The sequence below is a fragment of the Antechinus flavipes genome, chromosome 1 (genome assembly GCF_016432865.1).
Source record: "Antechinus flavipes isolate AdamAnt ecotype Samford, QLD, Australia chromosome 1, AdamAnt_v2, whole genome shotgun sequence".
Classification (NCBI taxonomy): Eukaryota; Metazoa; Chordata; class Mammalia; order Dasyuromorphia; family Dasyuridae; genus Antechinus; species Antechinus flavipes.
The window spans coordinates 693,743,318-693,764,613 of NC_067398.1; the positions used below are offsets into that span (position 1 = coordinate 693,743,318).

General features: G+C 34.7%; 1 protein-coding gene across 6 annotated transcripts in view; it reads left to right on the forward strand.

The window, feature by feature from the left end:
• Positions 1-21,296, forward strand: part of CLIP1 (CAP-Gly domain containing linker protein 1) — a 159,202-nt gene that overhangs the window by 59,430 nt on the left and 78,476 nt on the right. For 3 of the 6 annotated variants that reach the window (XM_051972720.1, XM_051972717.1, XM_051972718.1), the window contains exons 4-8: positions 6,171-6,295; positions 8,363-8,582; positions 11,699-11,896; positions 12,486-12,589; positions 15,498-15,558. In XM_051972720.1, coding sequence (XP_051828680.1) covers positions 6,171-6,295; positions 8,363-8,582; positions 11,699-11,896; positions 12,486-12,589; positions 15,498-15,558 — 708 coding nt within the window. Of the gene's footprint in view, positions 1-6,170; positions 6,296-8,362; positions 8,583-11,698; positions 11,897-12,485; positions 12,590-15,497; positions 15,559-17,082; positions 17,116-20,477; positions 20,583-21,296 lie in introns of all 6 variants that reach the window. The other 3 variants (XM_051972716.1, XM_051972719.1, XM_051972715.1) reach the window with 2 other exon arrangements.

The window sequence follows — 21,296 nt, forward strand, 5'->3', positions numbered from 1 at the left end:
CACTCTATTCACTGTGTCACATAGCTGCCTAAAAAAATTAGGAAGGGCTTTTAAATTCACATCATCTAATCAAATCTCTCACTGCATAAATAAGAATTATGAGTACCAAAGAGATCAAATTATTTGTCTTAGGTCACTCAGCCAGCTAATAAAAGAGTTGAGGCTTCAGACCAGATGTTCTGACTCCCTCCAAAGTCCTCTTTTCACTATCTTTTTTTTTTTTTAATTAAAGCTTTTTATTTTCAAAACATATGCATGGGTAATTTTTCCAACATAAATCCTTGCAAAAATCTTTTGTTCCAAATTTTTCCTTCCTTTCCCCATCCTCTCCCCCAGCTGGCAAGTAATCCAATACATGTTAAATATGTTAAAATACATGTTATATACTTTAACGTATATATAGTGTAACTTTTCTATATATGTATATATTACAAATATATATTATGTATAAATCTATATTGGATTTAACATGTATTTTTATTTATATACATATATTCATATTTATACAGTTGTCTTGCTGCACAAGAAAAATCAGATCAAAAAGGAAGAAAAAAAACTGAGAAAGAAAAGAAAATGCAAGCAAATAAGAATAGATAGAGTTACAATGCTAAGTTGTGTTTCATCCTCTGTTCCCATGGTTTTCTCTCTGGGTGTAGATGGCATTCTTCATCACTGCACAAGCAGAACTAGTTTGAATCATCTCAACGTTGAAGAGAGCCATGTCCATCAGAGTTGATAGTTGTATAGTCTTCTTGTTGCCATGTATAGTGATCTCCTGGTTCTGCTCATTTTACTCAGCATCTGTTCATCTTAGTCTTTCCAGGCTTTTTCTAAAATCATCCTGCTGGTCGTTTCTTACAGAATAATAATATTCCATAGCATTTATGTACCATAATTTATTTAGTCATTCTCTAATTGATGGGCATTCACTCAGTTTCCAGTTTCTTGCCACTATGAAAAGGGCTGCCACAAATATTTTTGCACATGTGAGTCCCTTTCCCTCCTTTAAGATCTCTTTGGGATATAGTCCCAATAGAAACACTTCTGGGTAGGCACATTTTTATAGCTCTTTGGGCATAGGTCCAAACTGCTCTCCAGAATGATTGGATTTGTTCACAATTCCACCAATCATGTATCAGTGTCTCAGTTTTCCCACATCCCCTCTAACACTGATCTTTTTCTTTTCCTGTCATCTTAGCCAATCTGACAGGTATGTAGTGGTATTTCAGAGTTGTCTTAATTTGCATTTCTCTGATCAATAGTGATTTGGAGCACTTTTTCATGTGACTACAAATAGTTTCAATTTCTTCATCTGAAAATTGTCAGAAAATTCAGATCCTTTGACTATCAATTGGAGAATGGCTTGAACTATTATAAATCTGAGTCCGTTCTCTATATATTTTAGAAATGAGGCCTTTATCAGATCCTTTGGATGTAAAAATATTTTCCCAGTTTATTGCTTCCCTTCTAATCTCATCTGCATTAGTTTTGTTTGTACAAAAACTTTTTAGCTTAATATGATCAAAATGATCTATTTTGTGATCAGTAATGATCTTTAAATCTTTTTTGGTCACAAATTCCTTCTTCCTCCAACAAATCTGAGAGGTAAACTATCCTATGTTCTTCTAATTTGTTTATAATAACATTCTTTATGTCTAGATTATGAACCCATTTTGACCTGATCTTGGTATACGGTGTTAGGTGTGGGTCAGTGCCTACTTTCTGCTATACTAGTTTCCAATTTTCCCAGCAGTTTTTGTCAGGTAGTAAATTCTTATCCCAAAAGCTGGGGCCTTTGGGTTTGTCAATTATTAGATTGTTATAGTCATTGTCTCTTTTGTTCTGTGAAACTAACCTATTCCACTCATTGACTTCTCTATTTCTTAGCCAGTATCAAATGGTTTTGGTAACCACTGCTTTATAATATAGTTTTAGATCTGGTACAGCTAGGCCACCTTCATTTGCTTTTCTCTTCATTAATTCCTTTGAAATTCTTTACCTTTTGTTCTTCCCGTTGAATTTTTTCTAGGTCAGTATAAACTAATTTATTGTTAAGATTTCTTCCAGATAACTCCTTGTGTTCTTTCAAGATCCATTTAGCTTTGAAATAGTGAATAAAACTTTCTGGGTGCTTTGTCTACCATTTGATGCTCTGTGGAAGCTAAACAGTAGCATAAAAAGTAGCATTTATCTCGTGCTTTAAAGTTTTGCAAGTATTTTTTTTGCATTATCTGATATAATCCTCAAAACAAGCCTGTGCAAGGATTATTATCATCTTTTAAAGACTGAAGCTCACAGGAAAGACTCCCAGAGAAGTACTATATGATTTGTTTATAGTCCAAAATTTGTGTCAGAGGTGAGGCTTGAACCTGTGTGTGTCCACTTAAATTCAGCATTTTTTCTACTACTCCTTGCTGCTTCTCCCTGTGTAAAAGATTGATTAGTCAATAATTTAGGAAACTTATGCTAATCTGTAGAATATCTAATTACTAATATAATCTGTATTATTGACTTGAAGCAAAAAGAAAGTTGGATATCATTACAAAATCTTTTTGAATCTGAGATCCATAATAAAATTAAAAGTCTATGAATTGCTTAATGATCCTATTGTTAAAGGCTCCTTAACTAGAGTAATTAGGTCCTCTACTTTTTTTCCCCCTTCACCTTTTTTCCAACAGTAGTTTCTGCCTCATCTCATTTTTGACCTTTTAAAGTATACTTCTCTTTACTAAAGGATATACATAAGCTGAAATTACAGCACAGAATTTTTTTTAAAGTGTTCTATTTTTCCAAATGTATATCAAAGTAGTTTTCTACATAAATTTTTATAACTTTTCAAATTTTTCTCCTTTCCTTCCTCCCTTCCCCCTTCCTCATTAATCCCATATAAGTTAAATATGTGCTATTCCTTAAACATATTTCCATATGTGTCATGTGATGCAAGAAAAATCAGACTAAAAAGGAAAAAAAAACAGAAAGAAAGAAAAAGCAAACAAACAAAACTGAAATATTATGCTTGGATCTATATCCTGTTTCTGTCCTCTTTCTTGATGCAGGTTATATTTTCCATCTCAAGTCTAATGAAATTGCCTTGAATCACCAAAATGTTGAAAAAGAGCCAAGTCCATCACAGTTGAGAATCATAGAATCTTGTTACAATGTTCTCTTGGTTCTAGCATAGAATATTTGTTATCATACACTTAGCTTATCTATACCAGAAATAGAATTCAGGAATTTTATAATACTATGAAGGAGATTTAAGAGGTGGAAAGTACATGAACCTAATTTGTTGCTGTGTTTAGGTTTGGCAAGTGCGAATTTGGTATTTTACTTTCTGTTTTAATTTTTTAACTAAGTTAAAAGCCTATTAGAAACAGTAGAAACAATAATTATAATATAAAGAGAAATCCTAAATTTCACAGGTGAAGCAACAACCTTGGTCAATGCGTGATTGGCAGAAGAAGGGATCAGAATTAAATGTTCTAAGTTTCTCCGTTTGATTTAGCCCAAGTAACTTTTTACATCAGCCTGGGCTGAATTGTGATGTTTGCTTATCCTGTTTTTACACAGGGGCATTTAAAAGCATTTCTTGACATAAAGATCATACATACACAGGCTCATACAAGTAGTAGAGTCAGGTTTTCCTCTGAAATGTTGACCTCTGGTTAAAATCACTTGCACTTTAAATTAAATTTTCAGTTTTCATTTTATTGAAAACTTTAGTTGAAATTAATTACATATTCTGTGCTCAACATCCAACTCCCATTGGAAAATTTGGATTCATGCTTTAGCTTTACTGTGTTTTGGGGTTTGTTCCCCTTCTATTTATTGTAGGGCTGTAATTAATATAAATTAACACTATGTGTAATAATATCTGCTATTAGAACATGAAATTATTTTTTCTTTAATATATGTCATATTTATTAATTCCTTTTGTCTTGGTTCTAAAGCAAGAGTTTCACTTAAGGCTAAATTTTTCAAATGGAAATCAAGAATATCAGGCTGCGATATATTCTTTTTGGATTATTATTGCATGTGTATGTACGAGTGAACCTCAGATAGCCTTTTGAAAAGAAGGAGTACGTTGAAATGAAAGAACTTTGGTAAATATATAGTTTCTAATTTTTTTTTTGGAGTTGCTTAGGGCATATATTAGGAAATATCAGTTCTCTCTAATGTAATTAATTAGAGAAACTTCAAAACAGAAACAGGAAATCTCATTGTTTTTAAATGGCTTATATAATAATTCAATGATATTTTACAAGAAATATTAGCTTCTTGTGTATGAAATAAGAAATCCAAACTTTATAAAAAGGAAAGTACCTTCTTCTCCAGGTGACTTATTTTCTGAAAAGTGTGTAGTGTATTTTGATGGCTTTTTAAATGACAGATAGTATAGCCCCTGCCTGGGAAGAGAGAAGTACTATTGTGCAATTTTAGGGTTTTAATCAAGATTCTGAACTGGAATCTACAATTGGATGTGAAGATTTTTCTACTACAGCTTGTAAGGTTCTTGGAAAATTCATTTGACTTGACTCTTAGATTTACCCACAAAGTATTCTTCAGTGTGGAGAGATTGTAGTATCCTCCCCCGATATGACCAAAAGTTTGTCACTAGTTCCTTAATATTATATAGACTGTGGAGAAGAGGAAGAGTACAGTCTAATTTATATGGAAATGGTAAAATGACCAGTGTGCCCATATTTAATTCAGTACTCTGAGTTATCTATCTTCTGTCACAGATTATATGGAAATCTCAGACCAAAGTAATTTTTGAAATAATTTTTAGGGCAGGGAGGAAGTTTTCAGTTAAGCTTTTGACTTGAGAGATACGTTGTTTCATATGTCCTTTTCCTTTATCTCTTCATGTTAGGTTTGATCTTTCCTCCTTATCTTTTTACAGCTAAGTATAACAGTCAGTTACCAAAATAAGTAGATGTTTTCTGGCATTAGATATAGTCATTAGACATATTTGGAAAAACTGATTTATTTGCTGGTCTCTCAGATACCATCATATATAACATACCATCTTTTGTCACTGATTCTTCAATCTTTTTGCCATATGTAGGTTTTGTATATAAGCAAAGTACTTATATTCTTATGATCAATGAAAAGAAAATATGAATGTAAAATTTGGGGTTTAAAAAGCAACTTTTAGCTGGCTTAGTATGTATGAACTGTCAGGACAATAAGGGAGACTACTGTCATCTTATTCTTCCTATTGTAAAAGCATATGCTTCATGGACCATTCATCCAGAGCAGATTTTTTGTTTGTTTGTTTTTTGGTGATGGTGGTGGAAAGAAACCATATGCAGTGTTTGAGCATCCTTTCTGAATAAGAAAATCTTTCTTGTTGAAGGAAAGATGGCTAGTCTCTCATATATACATATATATACATGTATATATATAACACACATAAACATACATATGTGCATGGTAAGAAATTTTGATTTCCTTTTATTAATTTTTATTATTTCTGGTTCAGTGTCATTTTTTCCTACTTAAGAGATTATATTCCTAGTTGAAAACTGACCCATGAGATGTTAAAAATTTATGTAAGGCCTCAAACATTTCTCAAATAAGAAGCCAAAAAAGAGTTAGGGATTACCAAAATAAATTAATTTTCTTTATTTGTGTAAGGATCCCAACTAGCCCAGATCCTTTGGATATCTTTGTGGGATTTACATTTCTACTCTTGATTATCCCCTTGTCACCTCTGAACCTTGAAAACTTAACTTTTTAAAAATTTTCAATAGTTTTTTACCTTTCCAATTACATATAAAGTTTTCAACATTCATTTTTATAGGATTTTGAGTTCCAAATTTTTTTCTCCTTCCTTAGCTCACCCTCTCCCAGATAGCAAGCAATCAAGGGTGGTTTCTATCTAATTCTGCCAGCATACCTCTTCAGGACTCTTTCCACAGTACCATACTGTCATCTCTTCTTTTTTTTTCCTTTGAATTGTTTCATTTAAATCCTTAAAATGTTTATTTTCCTTTTAATTATACACTAGTGTTGTAATTTTTCTTGAAGAGTAGACCAGCAAGCAGGATTGAGGAAGAAAAACATAAAGGTAGAATAACTAATAGAAATAACTAAGCAGGATCTTCTTTTAGTGAGTTGAACTCTTTTTTGGTTTGCATTTTGTCATTCTTTTTCTCTACTTTCAGGTTGGTGGCACAAAAGCTGGGGTAGTAAGATTTCTTGGAGAGACAGACTTTGCCAAAGGAGAATGGTGTGGTGTAGAATTGGATGAACCTCTTGGAAAGAATGATGGAGCAGTTGCTGGTACAAGGTTTGTCTAGTTTTCTGTATTTTAGGGTATTTGAGTAAAGATTATGCTTATGTATAATAAAATTTAAATTGGCAGGTCTCTACTCTGATACTGTCTCATCAATAACAATGATTTCGCTATTCTCCGTAGAATTTAAGGTTTCTCTTGGGTTATCCCTTCACTAATCTCAGATAGTATTGGATATCCTTGGAAAAAATCTTTTATTTTGGGCCCAGAAAGGAATATTTTGGAAGCATTTGTACCTTTGTTTTATGCTTTGAAATCTACTTTTTACACAGGAGACTAGGGCATAGTATAAAGAAGAGGCATCAAACTTTTGTCAAAAAAAAATTAATGTAAATTATATATTTTTATATCTCATATCAAAGTATTATTCTGTAAGTGCTGAATCCATACTCTAGAACAACCTGGGACCAGTTATATCTAATGCCTGAAACATAAGTCTGATGGACTGTTCAGAGACTGGATTATGGGCAAGTTCTTTCCCTTCTGGGTAATCATTTTTTTGTCTATTTAAAATAATCCCTGTCTCCATCCCACAATAAAAACTAGAAGTAACATTGGCCAAAAGATTATTTCTCTGAGGGCTAAAAAACTATAATTTTTATCCTCGATTTTTTTCTTATTAATATGATAAAATATTTTAAATTATATATAATGCATATAAAATAATTTATATTTATCAGTTGACATTGCTTAGAACACATGTATACTGATGTGACTGGTGAAGGTCCTGTTGGCTAAATATATTTCAGTATTCTGTTACGGATAAAGAAGTTTTGAGATGACAAATTTATTGAAATGTTCACTTTTAGTATTATGAGAAAAACATAGTAGTCCTTTGATTTCATTAAACAGCAATATTATTTGCCTGAGTAATGAGATAACTAACTATTCATCTGCATTTTATTTTCATAGCTCTGTTAAACTATATACTTGTTTGACTTTTTTTATGAACATCTTTATTGTATTTTGTTCTGTTCTATTCTAATAGATCCTTTTATTATATAGGAAAGTTATATTTGTGTAATCTTCCTTTTACAAATGAAATGTTTGGTCCCTTGGATTACAATTTGCTTGTTACTCTGGTTGTAATTTAAAGGCATATATTAATTTTAAAAAATATTCTTAAATTCATATTTCACATATATTCCTTATATACTTAATAAATGAATATATTTACACACACACACACACACATCCAGAGAGACAGAAGCAGACAACCAAAGGTGATGGCATCATGGTATAGTGGATGGCAGTCAGCCTTGGAGTCTTGAATTTGAGTCTCCCCTCTGATGTCTCTGCTACATTTAAGTTTTATGACCTGAGACAAATTATCAGTTAACCCAACTAACCCTTTAAGCATGTCATGTATTAATATATTGCTAATCTGTAGCAGTAGAAAGTATTTCCTAATTAGTAATTTTTTATGCCATTGAAATTATAAGCCCTATATATATATATACATATATATAAATATAAAATTATAGCCATGTATGTATATGTCATTTATTTTTATCTAAAAATTTTTGGTGCATCCCTATGATTTCATCAGTATAGGGAATTTCTAATATCGAAACACTCTATATGTGTTGATGAATGATTCACCTGTAACTGACAGTCTTGGTTGCCCAGCGAATTTAGAGGCTATTACCCACACAGACAGCTATATTATCTATCACGTATAGGACTTGTACCAAGGCTTTGACTCCAAGGTTGGCTGCCTTCTCTAATGCTGTTGCTGCTGCTGCTGTTGGAGGTAGTTATGTACATATATACATACACACACAATCTTATATATCTATAATAAATAAATATACATATAATCATATATATAAAATGTATCCTAAAACTTTATAGCTTAACACTTCACTAAAACTTTTTGAATACATATTTTTATAATCACATGTTTGAATGGTAATAAGTACAGTGTAATTTTGATATCTTATGACTGTTATTTTGTTCATAGCAATCAGTATTAGTTTGTGAGTGTGTGTGGAAGGGAGCAGAGAGGATGTTCTAATGATCATCATCCCTAGTAAATTGAACTCTTCTTGTTCTTTGTAGGTATTTTCAGTGTCAACCCAAATATGGTTTGTTTGCTCCTGTTCATAAAGTGACAAAGATTGGCTTCCCTTCTACGACACCAGCCAAAGCCAAGGCTGCCGCTGTGAGGAAGGTGATGGGGACCCCTGGCAGTCTGAAACGTAGCCCTTCGGCCTCCTCTCTCAGCTCTCTGAGTTCGGTAGCCTCCTCCGTAAGCAGCAAGCCCAGTCGTACAGGATTAGTAAGCTCCAGTTTTCTTATTGCATGCTTTACACCTCCCAGGCACAGCAAATACTGTTTTGTCTTTTGCTTTGCTTAAACAACTATTATAGATTCCTTTCTCCTTGTGCTTTTAAAAAAAAAAAAAAAGGCATGTGTAGTAGTTGTTGCTTGACATAAAACTGTTACTAGTAGATCACATACATGTTTTTATAGTATAACTACAGCAAGAGTGCTAACTTTTGGAAATAAGAAAGAAGTTTCTCACAGTCATTGCCAAAACTTTTGATTCCTTTAAACTCGAAATTTTAGTTAGTAGTTCTGTGCCTATAGAGTTAAGTGGCCTGACACTGGGGAGTGGTTTCTTTGAGATAATTTGGACAAACTAAGGAAATTTGAGAGAATTTTTCTTCTTAAATAGAAACCTCTTTCTTTTTTTCTTGAACCCATAAGAAAAGGTATTTTGAATATAAATTTTGAGGATTCTAATATTCTATTATGCTAAAAACTCTTATTATGGAGAATGTTCCTTGTTTAAGAGGAAACAAAATTAATTTTCGATTTCTTTGGGGTGTTAAGGAAAAATCTCGGTCTCTCTAATTTTGTAAGGATATTTAAAAACTAAAAGCACTAAAGTTAGACAATATCGATCCTGATCATAAATGTTAACATCTAATAATAATAGATTGTAAATATAAAGCAGTAATTTGGAATTGACTTTTCTTTTGGTCTTTGTCCTTTTGTTTGAACCAGAAAGGTGATGTTGCCTACTGGCTTATTTTTGAAATGATAGAGAGTAGGTTTAGAAGCATGTTGTGATTCAAACTATGTTTAGTTAGTTTCCATTGTAATGGTAGTTTAGAAGTTAGGATTTAAGATAGTAATTGAAAAATCATTTTAGGTTGTCCAATTTCCCTTTATTTTTTTGCTGTAGATGGATGACTTATACTTTGACCTTGGAGTGGAAGGGCTACATAGTTTGTTTAGGCGTTGTTACCTCATAGATTGTGCCTATTATCAGATCCCATCCTTCCCCAATCATATCAATATTACTACTTTCTTCTTATGTCAAAAAACTTAGAGAAAAGTTAGGCTATTTTAATAGCATGAAAAAAGTTAGGCTATTTTAATAGCATCTAGAAAGAAAATCTTTATATCTAGAAGAAGACTGTTACACTTTTGTGGAGAAAGGCAACCAGAACTCTGAAATGTCAGGAAAGTAATCTCCTTAGTTTTGTCAATGCTAGGGATAGCTAACTCTAATAACTAACTCTAATAGTCTGCTTAGATAAATCAAGGTGGATTATAGAGAATGTTCATGAGAATATTCACTCTAGAAGTTTTTTATTTTGCCATGTTTCCCAGGGCACATTTTACTTAACATTTTAATATTAAGCACTTAAGCTTTTTTAATTCCTTTTTTAAAAAATTCTAAATTCTCTCATCCTTCTTTTCCCCATCCATTGAGAAGGCAAGAAAAACAGAATCTAATTGTAATGTGCATAGTTACACAAAACAAATTTCCGTCTTAGACATTTTTTTTTTTAACAAAAGAGAATCAAATATTCTTATACTTCAATCTCTACTCTTTGAATCCATCAGTTCTCTATCTCCAAATGGAGAGCAAACTCCATCATGAGTCCTTTGGACATGTAGTATGTCAAAGAAGCAAAATTACTTTTAAATTTTGTACCTACCTCAATCTTTATCTGCTATTTACTTTCTCAGAGCAATGGGTCAGTCTTTCTGATAAGGAGATTTCTGAGTGTGAGTTGAGATTTTTTTCATTTTAAAGATGTTGATTTTTGTGTGTATTCTAGTTTAAAGAATTTAAAATTTTATTTTTTTAAAGTCATCTGAAAATTAAGTCTGCAAACCGTAAAAAATTGGTGACTATTATTTTGTTATCCTGAAATGAATGTATTTTAGAAGCAAGCATGGAAAGTTATTCATAGCACAATAGAAACATTTAGTACTTAGAACTTTATTGTAACCTTATTCATAATATAAAGTAATGTAATCTAATTGAATTCTTTCTTTCTCCTTGGCATCAAATGCCTAATCCTTGAACTAAGCAAGAGACATGTGCTCATCATGAGTGCCCTTCATATGAGGACTCACATAGCTTTATTAAAAGAAGAAAATTCAAATGCTAAATGAAATTTTGATGGTAAAGATTACACAAGGTAGGAATCTAAAGATGAATACATCCCAAGACAAAAGATGGCTGTTAAGAAATCTCCTGGCCCCTACAAGCTAGCTTGGGAGGTTACTTTTCTACTGGAGTTCACATCTAGTCTTCTGCTAGCTGATTTTGTTTTTCCTCAAAAGAAAGGGACAAGAAACCTAAGACTTTAAAAAAAAAAAAAGTGGATGCAAGAACTTCTGTTCTTTTTTTTTTTTTTTTTTTTTTTTTTACCTTTTGGAAGGTGGATGCACTTCTCCCAATCTTTTTCTATATAGAGTGCTTTGAAGATGCTTGGCACCTAGGCCCCACCAAATCTGTGTTTCTGGGTACATGGCTTCTCTGAATTTTTTTTTTTAACAGACAAACTACTGACAAAAACCTGTGATTTAAGCCTGGTTAATCACCTGAAGAGGGGTCTCTAACTACATGGGGGAGCTGTTTGTTAACTTAATGGCATTTGCAACCCTCAAAGAAGTTGGATAAAGAATGTATTCAAACTCAAGATTATGGATCGAGGAAGAATGTAGACGGCACAATCAAATTCTCCTAACATGAGGATATGTGTACATCTAGCTCAAGCTCAGGCAGAAGTGGAATTAAGTGAGACTAGTTCAATGAGTCCTATCACTGTCTCCTGGTCTCCCACCCATCTGTACCTATAGAGGAGGTCCCAGTCATTCGTAGCCAGGCTGCGTGGCCTGGTCCTCCCACACTTCCTGGACTGGAGCAGTCCTGTGGCCAGACCCACTGGCCCTTGGTTCTCAGTGCTTGATCTGCAGATAGACACCCTGCGCTTGCTCCAGTTAGCTATTGGGCCTGCCCCCGAGGGAGGAGGCGCTTCCGCTTGGCTGAGGGGACGCCCGTTGTGCATGTACCGCTCTCTGTCTGCTCCTTCAATGGCAGAGCCTCCATCATGGCGTGGCCTTCACTTTGTTAACTTTACTTTGCAGTTGACTGAAACTTCTTCAAGATATGCCAGGAAGATCTCCGGCACCACCGCCCTCCAAGAGGCTCTGAAGGAGAAGCAGCAGCACATCGAGCAGCTGCTGGCCGAGAGGGACCTAGAGAGGGCGGAGGTGGCGAAAGCCACGAGCCACGTGGGGGAGATAGAGCAGGAACTGGCTCTGGCTCGGGATGGACACGAGCAGGTGAAGTCTGGGCGCCGAGGCCTCTTGGCACAGGCGATAAGCCCCAGGTTGAGTCCAGAGGTAGAAGGTAGACTTCATGCCCAGAGCCAGTTGAATTAGTTTTGAGAGTTGTGGAGATTTACTGTAAGTTCTGCTGTTGTTTGTGTTTGTAAGCTCTTGCTTTTGGTGGAAAAGTTTTTGTCTCTTGGGCCACAATAATTTGCCAATCTTTTCATATCCTGATGTCATTTGCTTTAGCCTAGCCTCGTATGTAATAGGACAGGAATGTCATTTAAAAAACAAAACAAAACAAAAAAACCAATACAAAACTTCCCAGTAAAAACATGTCTCATTTCATAGATGTCCTTTTAAGTATTTTGGCTTGAGAGAGAATTGCTTAATAATCCCCTTACCTTTTTAGGTAAGGTTATGTCTTTCAAATGGGAATGATAATGTAGACACAGCTTCCAGGAGGAGTAATTTATTTACAATCATAAAGCACTTTAATATAAGATTTTAGATTAAAAGTCTAGCAATTCAGTTATAATTTTATGGTCTTGTGTATCTATGCCAGAAACTGCCTGTTTACCCACATTCTTGCCTTTGCTAGCATGTCCTGGAAATGGAAGCAAAGATGGACCAGCTACGAGCTATGGTGGAAGCTGCTGATAGGGAGAAGGTGGAGCTTCTAAATCAACTAGAGGAAGAAAAAAGGTGATCCCAAACTGCCATGTATAACTGTGGCTTTTTTTTTTTTAAAGCTGTGAATTATCTGAAATATTTTTCCTGTGACTGCCTTTTTGATTATCACCATTGTTGCCAGAGGAACGAACATACTGTTCAGTGACAGCTTTGCTATTGAAACATGAGATGTGTATTCACCTTTTATTTGGCCTTTGGAGGTTTGGAATAGTTCACATTGTTCTAACCTTCCTTGATTAGGCATGTCATCTTAGGGTTGTTGTATGATGTATTCATACAGAATTTCAATTCTGAACCCTGGTCTAAATGTCAAGTGTTAAAGTATTAATAAGTACCTTTGCTATGTTTTATACTCTGCCTAGTTTTGTTAGTGAGATAAAAAACATATAGCATATGGCCCCTGCAGTTGAGGAGTTTATCGTTTTAGTGGGAAGATGACATAGGAAAGTTCTGTGATACCAAAGACTGGGTATCATAAAGAGATGTTTCTTGTACGAGGGCCCAGGATAGGTTTCTTGAGAGAATTCATGTGAAAACTATTTGAACATTGTTATGTATATTCTAAAGTCTTTCCCCTTCTCTTATTAATAATGGAGAAAGGGCAGTTAGGTGGCACAGTGGATAGAGCATCAGCTCTGAAGTCAGGAGGACCTGAATTTAAATCTGGCCTCAGATGCTTAACACTTTCTGGCTCTGTAGCCCTAAGCAAGTCACTTAACCCAAATGGCCTTAGCAAAACAAATTTTAAAAAAAGGAAAAAGGAAAAATGGAGCTGTCAGGTCAGTTATCTTCTTATAATGAGAAGTGCTTATGCATTTGCTTAGGATTATAATAGATTATGAGGGATACAAAAGAAGTATATATAGTTTCTGTTTTTGAGGAGCTTATAATCTCATTAGGACACAAAAGCATCAGTCATTTAATCAATAAGTATTAATTAAACATCAATTGCATTTTAGGCTCTGTGCTAGGTATTAGGTAATCAAAGACAAAATTAAAACTTTCCACAGAGCTTTATTCTATTAAAGGATATAACATCAATAAATAATAAATATTTATTAAGCACCTACTAAGTGCCAGGCACTAAGCATATATAAGTATATATAGAATAAAAACAAGGTAAATTTATGGGAAGGTTTTAGCTTCTGGGTTCATCAAGAAAAGCCTTGGTGGGAGAAAATACTTGAGCTGAATTTAAAACTGGAAGATCTTTGAGGTAGCTATGAGAAGGGATTACATTCTAGAAGTAGAGGACTACTCATCCTAGGGTTTACAAAAGAGAGTAATGTCTATTAAGTCTGAAAAAGCACACTTTTTTGTATATTCCATACTAGGCTTGGGGAGATGATGGATATTTCGGATGATAAAATCAACATAACCAACAGCTGCATAGCACTTGGAGGTTTGCCAGGCTCCTTTACTTAGGTTAGCTTATTTGATCATCATCACTATCCTCATTCTAAAAATGAGGAAACTGAGACTGAGAGAAGGGAAGTGACTGCCTAGGCTCGTAGTATCTGAGGCTGGATTTGGCCTCATCTTCTGACTCCAAGGCAGTCATTCACTGTGTCCTCCCTACAGACGTAGTTCCCTCCCTATAGAGATTCTGTAAATATCGGTTAAACTTCAGTTCTCTTTATCCCTGTTACCTTCACAAGTACAGGTTGTGAACGTAGTGAAAGAATAGTCAATCTAAGAAAGACCAAATCTGTGGGAAGCTCTGTGTGAGTCAGCTGGGATGTGATTGTCAAGAGAACTAAGTCAGTATGAGATGCTGGGGAGCAGCAATAGGAAAGAGCTGACAGTTCTGTCAAAAAGAACTGGTCGGTTCTGAGAACCACATGAATAAGTTGGAAATGATTTGGTGATGGACAACTGCAGGATGATGAAGAGTCCCAAGATCTTGTGGGCCTAAAGTAAATAAGAAATTACTTTGGATATTTCTAGCACCAATCTGAAAAATAAGCAGGCAATTTGTTTCTCCTGAATGCCAAAATACATAGTAAAACTTTCATTTATCCCTGTGTGCTGTCATCCTACAGGTTGCCAGCCAACACAAATGTTCCCCAGCAGACAAATATGCAGTGAGTTCCAGAGTAATTCGGACCTGTGGCTTAAGCTAGGGAAGGTTTTAGGATTTTGTTTGTTAAATTCTTGTTTTCTTAAACAGTTTCCTGCTTTTGCTACACTTTATATGGGATTGAAACACTGTATATATTTGTTGTATTTGCATATGTATGTATTGTGATTACTTTCTTTTTTTCACTTCCCATTTTCCTATGAAATGTGAATCTTGTACATTTCTAGAGTCTCCTGTATTCAGAAGACTGTTAATCCATTAACCCACTATTGTCCCCCACAGTGTTTATCACCATTGTTTACAGCTCACTCTCACTGAACTGGAACTAGGACCGTGATCTCCAAATAACTTCTAGAACTAGGGCTATCCTGCTAATTCTCAGTGTCTCACTACTTCTTTTGAACTATGCTCTTTTATCATTGATATTTCTGATTAAATAATCTCTACCTAGAACTTGTGTGTTAATCCTAATAGTCAAGGAAACTATTTTTGTGAGATCTTAAATCCATCTCTGTGGTAGTACAGACCTGGCCTTTGTTGTCTGCTGTTACTTTTTCTAGATCTTTTCGGTGTGATGACTACAGAAATTAGTTTTACTTTTTTTTTTTCCCTCTGTCTTCTTGTCATCTCAATAGAATATGTTATTATCTTTCTGTATCCTAGATATCAAAATAAGGCTGGTATAGTAAGAAATGTGGTCATATAGTTTTCTTAAGGCAAATAATTTGCATTTTACTTTCCCAAGATCATCAAATGTGTTGGTGAGGTGGTCAGTTTTTGTTTTTGTGACTACAAACATAATTCTTTACTTCTAAACTTCCTTGATTTTTCACCCTACAGGAAGGTTGAAGACCTTCAGTTCAGAGTGGAGGAGGAATCTATTACCAAAGGCGATCTTGAGGTAAAACCCCTCCAACTCCCCAAAGCTCCTAAGGGAAATAAAGGTAGAGAAAGAACCCTAGGTGAAAAAATTATACCGTGCCCAATCTGACCAGGGGTAAGAGGAGTTTGTAGGTATGACACACCTAAGAGGTGTCCCTTGAAACTGATGGCCTGACCCCTGAATGATTGTGCAGAGACTTTACAGATCTATCACCTGGCTTAAAGGGTGCCGGCCTGCTGAGTGGAGCCAGAGGGCCTAGAGATGGTGGTCTTTGTTTAGAATATGGCTACAAGGGCCTTGACAACCACTCTAAAGGAGAACCTTCTGTTTTTTTTTCTCCTATTCCAAAATTAAAATATCAAGTCACAAATGTGGAATTGTGTGCTCTGGTTAGGACCATTTGTGTATGTGCATGTGTGTGTGTGTGTGTGTGTGTGTGTGTGTGTGTGTGTGTGTATGTGTGTATGTGCGTGCATGTGTGTGTATATGCATATGCATGTACACATGCACATGCTTCTTTTGTAGTTTAAAAAAAGAACAATTTAGATTTATCCTAGCCACTAGCATAACCTTTGCCTCACTTGTAATTTTTTTCCTCAGTAAATTTGTATAAAATTAGTTGAGGCTGTGCCAGCTATAAATTTAAGTTATTGTAAGAATTGTTCTAAACATTTTGGAAGAAGCACTCAGTCATTTGTCTTTTTTTCTTGAGAGTTTGCTATTTCAGCAATTTTTAAAAGAGTACAAAGTTTAAAACTAAGCATGTAGCATTTCCTTTTTTTCTTTAACTTGCCAATGTAGGTGACATTGCATATTTTGCATTCACAAAGAACCAATGACTCCTAGCTTTTTTTAGTTCTTCAGAACATTATTCATGCCAAGATTTTTTCATGGGTTGCTTTGAATTGAGCGAGTTGATATTTCTATAACCATGCTAGGTTTCCAGTCAGGAGAATTTAGATCAAAAAATGCTGAGCATCTTTTAAATTCATTTTAGCACTTTAATCTATAATATTGTTTTTAGATATTGTTCTGTTGTTTTCAATGCATAGAAAGTAAATTTGTGCTACATTGAAAATTCAAGATTATGCCAAATAGTCTCTTCATTATAACTACTAAAGAAATAGAGGCTCTCCTCAGTTGAAAATAAGCTTAATGAATTAATAATAAGGGAGCCCCTTTGATTGTGTTAATTTTGGAGAAATAGAACTTAGATCTCTATCCCTATTTAGGTATTATCTATAACAATTATCTTCTTTGTTCATTTCACATCCACCCACATTTCTTCAGTTGTACTTTGTGTTATTCTTATCAATTTAAAAATGCTCCCAACCTCATTAGAAAGTTCATGCCATCATCAAGTTCATAAAAATCTATTGTGTTTCAGAAAACAGTATTCTGCCTAACTGCCTGTATCTGAGCTATACCAATAATATGTTCAATAGTTTTGATTGATCAATTTTGTTGAACCTTTGTCAAATGTTGAAGTTAGTTGATAATTTTTTGTTCTTTGATTTATTTTTTTATTTTTTTTACTGATAGCGAAAGAGCCAGATATCTGAAGATCCTGAGAATGTAAGAGGGCACTTAACCTGTGTGGAGATTTTTTTCTGTTAACACAGAGTGTATACAATTAAAATGCTTATTTATATACTCAAATACTAACTGCAGTCTGTCTTTAGAACATTGGCTATGAGATTTCTGTGCATGTGTCTTTCCAGAGCAGTTATTTTTACATTTAGAAGAAAATATATATAGTGCTTAAATTATCTAGAACTCTTAAATAGGCAAATGAGAAGAATATTTCCTTTCTTAATAGAAGCTTTAGGTCTGGCCTTCAGCTATTTCATTTTTATGTGGCATTTTTTACAATACCATTAAGAAAATGATAATGGCTTCCTGAAGCTTGAAATATTTCTGATAAGAAAGCAGTAGGAGTAGAAAGGCATGTTTAGATCAGTTTTTCAAGTCATCCGAATCTTTTCCCCTATGTATATAGTAATAAGAATTTACAGAATTCCTATTGCTTGTATTATCCTTTCCATGAGCTCCCACTACTGGTCAGTGATTACTAGGACAGTTGATGGTCAAAATCTAAATTGGCATTTGAGACCACATTTTGTGTTTCTCATATCATGAACTGCTGAGAGAAAAGCATTCTCCAGGGAAAACGTACGTTCAGCATTTTCATTGTTGTGTACAATTTTAGCTTTTGATTTGCATGTGATGAAGTGATTTTATTTTGAGTTGTAAAACTATTTGTGTCTGTGTGTGTGTGTGTGTGTGTGTGTGTATGTGTTTTACCTGAAATAGCAAAATATAAACCTCACTGAACTGAATTTTAAAAAAGCATTGCTTCATTATTGCTTCATTATTCACATATGTATTTTTTCCAACTGTAACATCAAAGTAATGTAATCAAAACACTTTTGCTTTGACTAGTTCTGGGACGAGAATAAGAGCAAGGTTAACCAAAGGTCCATTTCTCTCAGTCTATCCACCCTTGGAAGTATTGAAAATTCAATACTAAACTTGAACTTCCTTCTGAAAGATTCCTTTTTGTGAAGCTCCTTCAGTGATCTGGGTCTCTTTCTTCCTTGTGAAGCAGGCTTTTGCATTATATGGTGCTAGGCTGCATGGGATTTTCCTCTTGATGCTCTTGTGTGCTCTTTTCTTAGCCCTTGCTTTTCTTTTTGATTTCCTGTCCCAAAACTTTTCTCTTGGCATCCTCTGCCAAATAAACATAATAGTTGAGAGTGTTTCTTCAGACAAATCAGATGTTTGGTACATTTTAAAATTGTTGAGACTGTGCTTACCTGGTGTCCTTTGTCTCAGTGTCATCTACAACATAACCATCTATTCTGTAAAGGTACATAAATTATCCGAATTTGTGTAGGGGGAAGAGTAGACTATGATAAGTCTTTGATTTTTATTTGGTAGTTATTATTTGATTCAATTCTGCAAAATCTTGACATCAAATAGAACTGAAGAACAAAATAGTAGGGTGCTTTGTGGAATTGTAAGTTTCTCTTCATTGACAGTGTCTGAGGAGACACAGAATGATCACCTATCAGTGATATATTGTATGAATCATTCTAATGCTAGGTGTGAGGTAGAACTGGAAGACCTTTAAGATTCTATGATTGTGAATTATGGATCAGTGATATTATTATATCAGTGTCAAGTAATTGATAAGAAATTATGTAGTGCTTCTAGTCTCAGTTTTATCACTGAAGTTAATTTCAAATTTTTGATCACAGCTGTCTGTATTGGATCCTTTTTTGTGGGAAAGCAATTTGAGTATTAGGTAACTAAAAATCATATAAGGGATTAGAGACTATCTAGTTCTTATAATTTGAATCAGATCTAGTCATGTTGAAAGTACAAGGAAACTTTTCTTCTTCATGATTTAAAAATTTCTTTAATTTGAAGATGTAGAAGTAAAAATGCCCTTCCCAGTAAAATAAGATGAACTCTTTGGATATTTTTTTACATTTTTATCTTCTAGTTAAACTTCACAACAACCATATCACTATCAGTGCTATAATCATTGGCTCTAGATGCTCAGATTTGATTGTCAGATTAGCTCTTGCAGTGTAAGTAGGTGACAGCTTTGAGAAGAGTAGCTCTTGTGTCTGTATTCAGTCACTTGTTCCATTGATTGATTATTATATTTTATTTTTATAGAAAGAAAATAGTTTGGACAAAGAATATTCTTGGGTTAGTAAGAAATATAGTAAATTTGTTAAGATTCTGTCTTCTTCAAATCTGCCCAAATCTCTAGTCTTCCCTTTTATTGAAGGTCTTCAAATAGAAGCTGAATAACTTGATATTTGTTATAATGGCAATTCCTTTTTGGGTATGGCTGGCCTTGATGTTGCTGAATTCTTTTCAAATTCTAAAATTCTCTGTTTCTATGAGTCATGTCTAGTCTTTTAAGCAAACCAAATACATGATAATGGAAAGTATTATGGGTTTATAGATACTAATAACTGACTTTCCATTCTGTTTCTTCTCCTCAAGTTATATAGCTTATTCTTCCTCTTTGGAGAGAAGTATAAAGAACTTTCCCCAATTCTAGCAATATCATTTTTCCTTAAATCTACTTGTTATGTCTCATACCTGTTTAAGCAGAGAATATAGGATATAATCCTTAATCATTATTTTGACTTTTTAATTGACCTTTTTTTCTCTGAGGATATGTAGCTTTTGGAACACGTTTTCTCTTTGAAAGAAATAGGAGTTTGGAAGTTGTGATTCCTGACTTTTATGTACTTAGGTAGAAAAACCAGTTGCTAAGGAGTCTCTTCCTACTTACCTCAGCAGATGCTCTTCATGTTATGACTCTCCTTACATTTGTTTCCGAATACCATTAAGGAGTGATAACTTTGTCCTCAGTCATGTTAGGTACTTTTTCAGATTTGAAGATCTGCTCCAAGACCTTGGTGAGAGCTCAGGAATCATGGAATAGTTTTCACAGTACTTACTATTATCAAGTCCCTTCATGGAGTATGTAAGTCAGATATTGACATTGGAGAATAGGGGTGACCATAGTGTAGAGAAATATTAACTAATCTAATTTGTGCTGATAAATTTCACTTACTTATCGATATAACTCGTGTTTGGCTGCATGTATCTGACCCTCTCATCTCGCCTCATACGCTTTCTTTCTTCTTTCTGATTCTCTGCCTCAGTCCATACACCCTCCTCACCCACCATCCCTCATCCATAGCCTCTTTTCTCATCCCCCATCTTTTCATCTCATCCCTTCTCCCTGCTCTATCTTTTCTGCTCATTTTTTTATTATTTTTTTTGGCAAAACCCCTCCCACCCCAAACAAACTAGTGGTGGCTCCGCCTGCATGCCGCTCTCTCTTCTTGTGCTGGCATGTGATGGTGGCACTTTTGTGTTCTCTTCCTCTTCCTTTTTACTAACAGACGCAGACCAAACTGGAGCATGCCCGCATTAAGGAGCTTGAACAAAGCCTGCTCTTTGAAAAGACCAAAGCTGACAAACTCCAGAGGGAGTTAGAAGACACTAGGGTAATGGTTTTCACTATTTAATGGAACGAGACCCCATGGTTGAATTGTGGACATTTTAGGGGCCGGCCTCGTGCTTTGTCTCGTATGATTCATGTCCCAGTGGTTTAACTTAAGCTTGGTCCTGGTATTGTTCAGATGCTCATAGCTTAGAATTGCCCATAGTTCCATAGGTTTTCACATTAGTCTTTACAATTTTAAACTGCTCTTTTTCACTCAAATTGAGTTAACCAATAACATAGCCTCTATATGCATCAAAAAGAACATCGTGATTGGTTGTGCTCCAAAATATAGGTCTGTGACCCAACCAATCAATTATCCTCTCACTCTCATTTTTGGAGATTGGACTCTCATGGTCCCTTTTTATTTTGCTGTTTTAGGCTTTGGCTTTTTCCCTGCCTTCTTCCCTGTTTTTTGATGGGAACGGGGTAGAGCATTGGCTGAGTCTTGGCTTCCCTGTCCCCTGCCCTACCCCTACCCTCCCTCTTCCTTGTTTTCTGGTTACCTGATCTGTCTTTGCATCCTAGTCTCTCCTTTCTTATCCTCCAGTAGGTTTTATCTCCCTGGTTAGAAGGCTGAATAAGTAGGCAGTACCATGTGCTGGGACCACAACTGGTTTTTCGAGGCCATCAGTTCATGGCTCTATTTGGACCTTGGAAACTACTAGGAGTTTCAAAGCAAATCTTTTGGCTTCATAAGAGCATCTTTGTGTTTAAA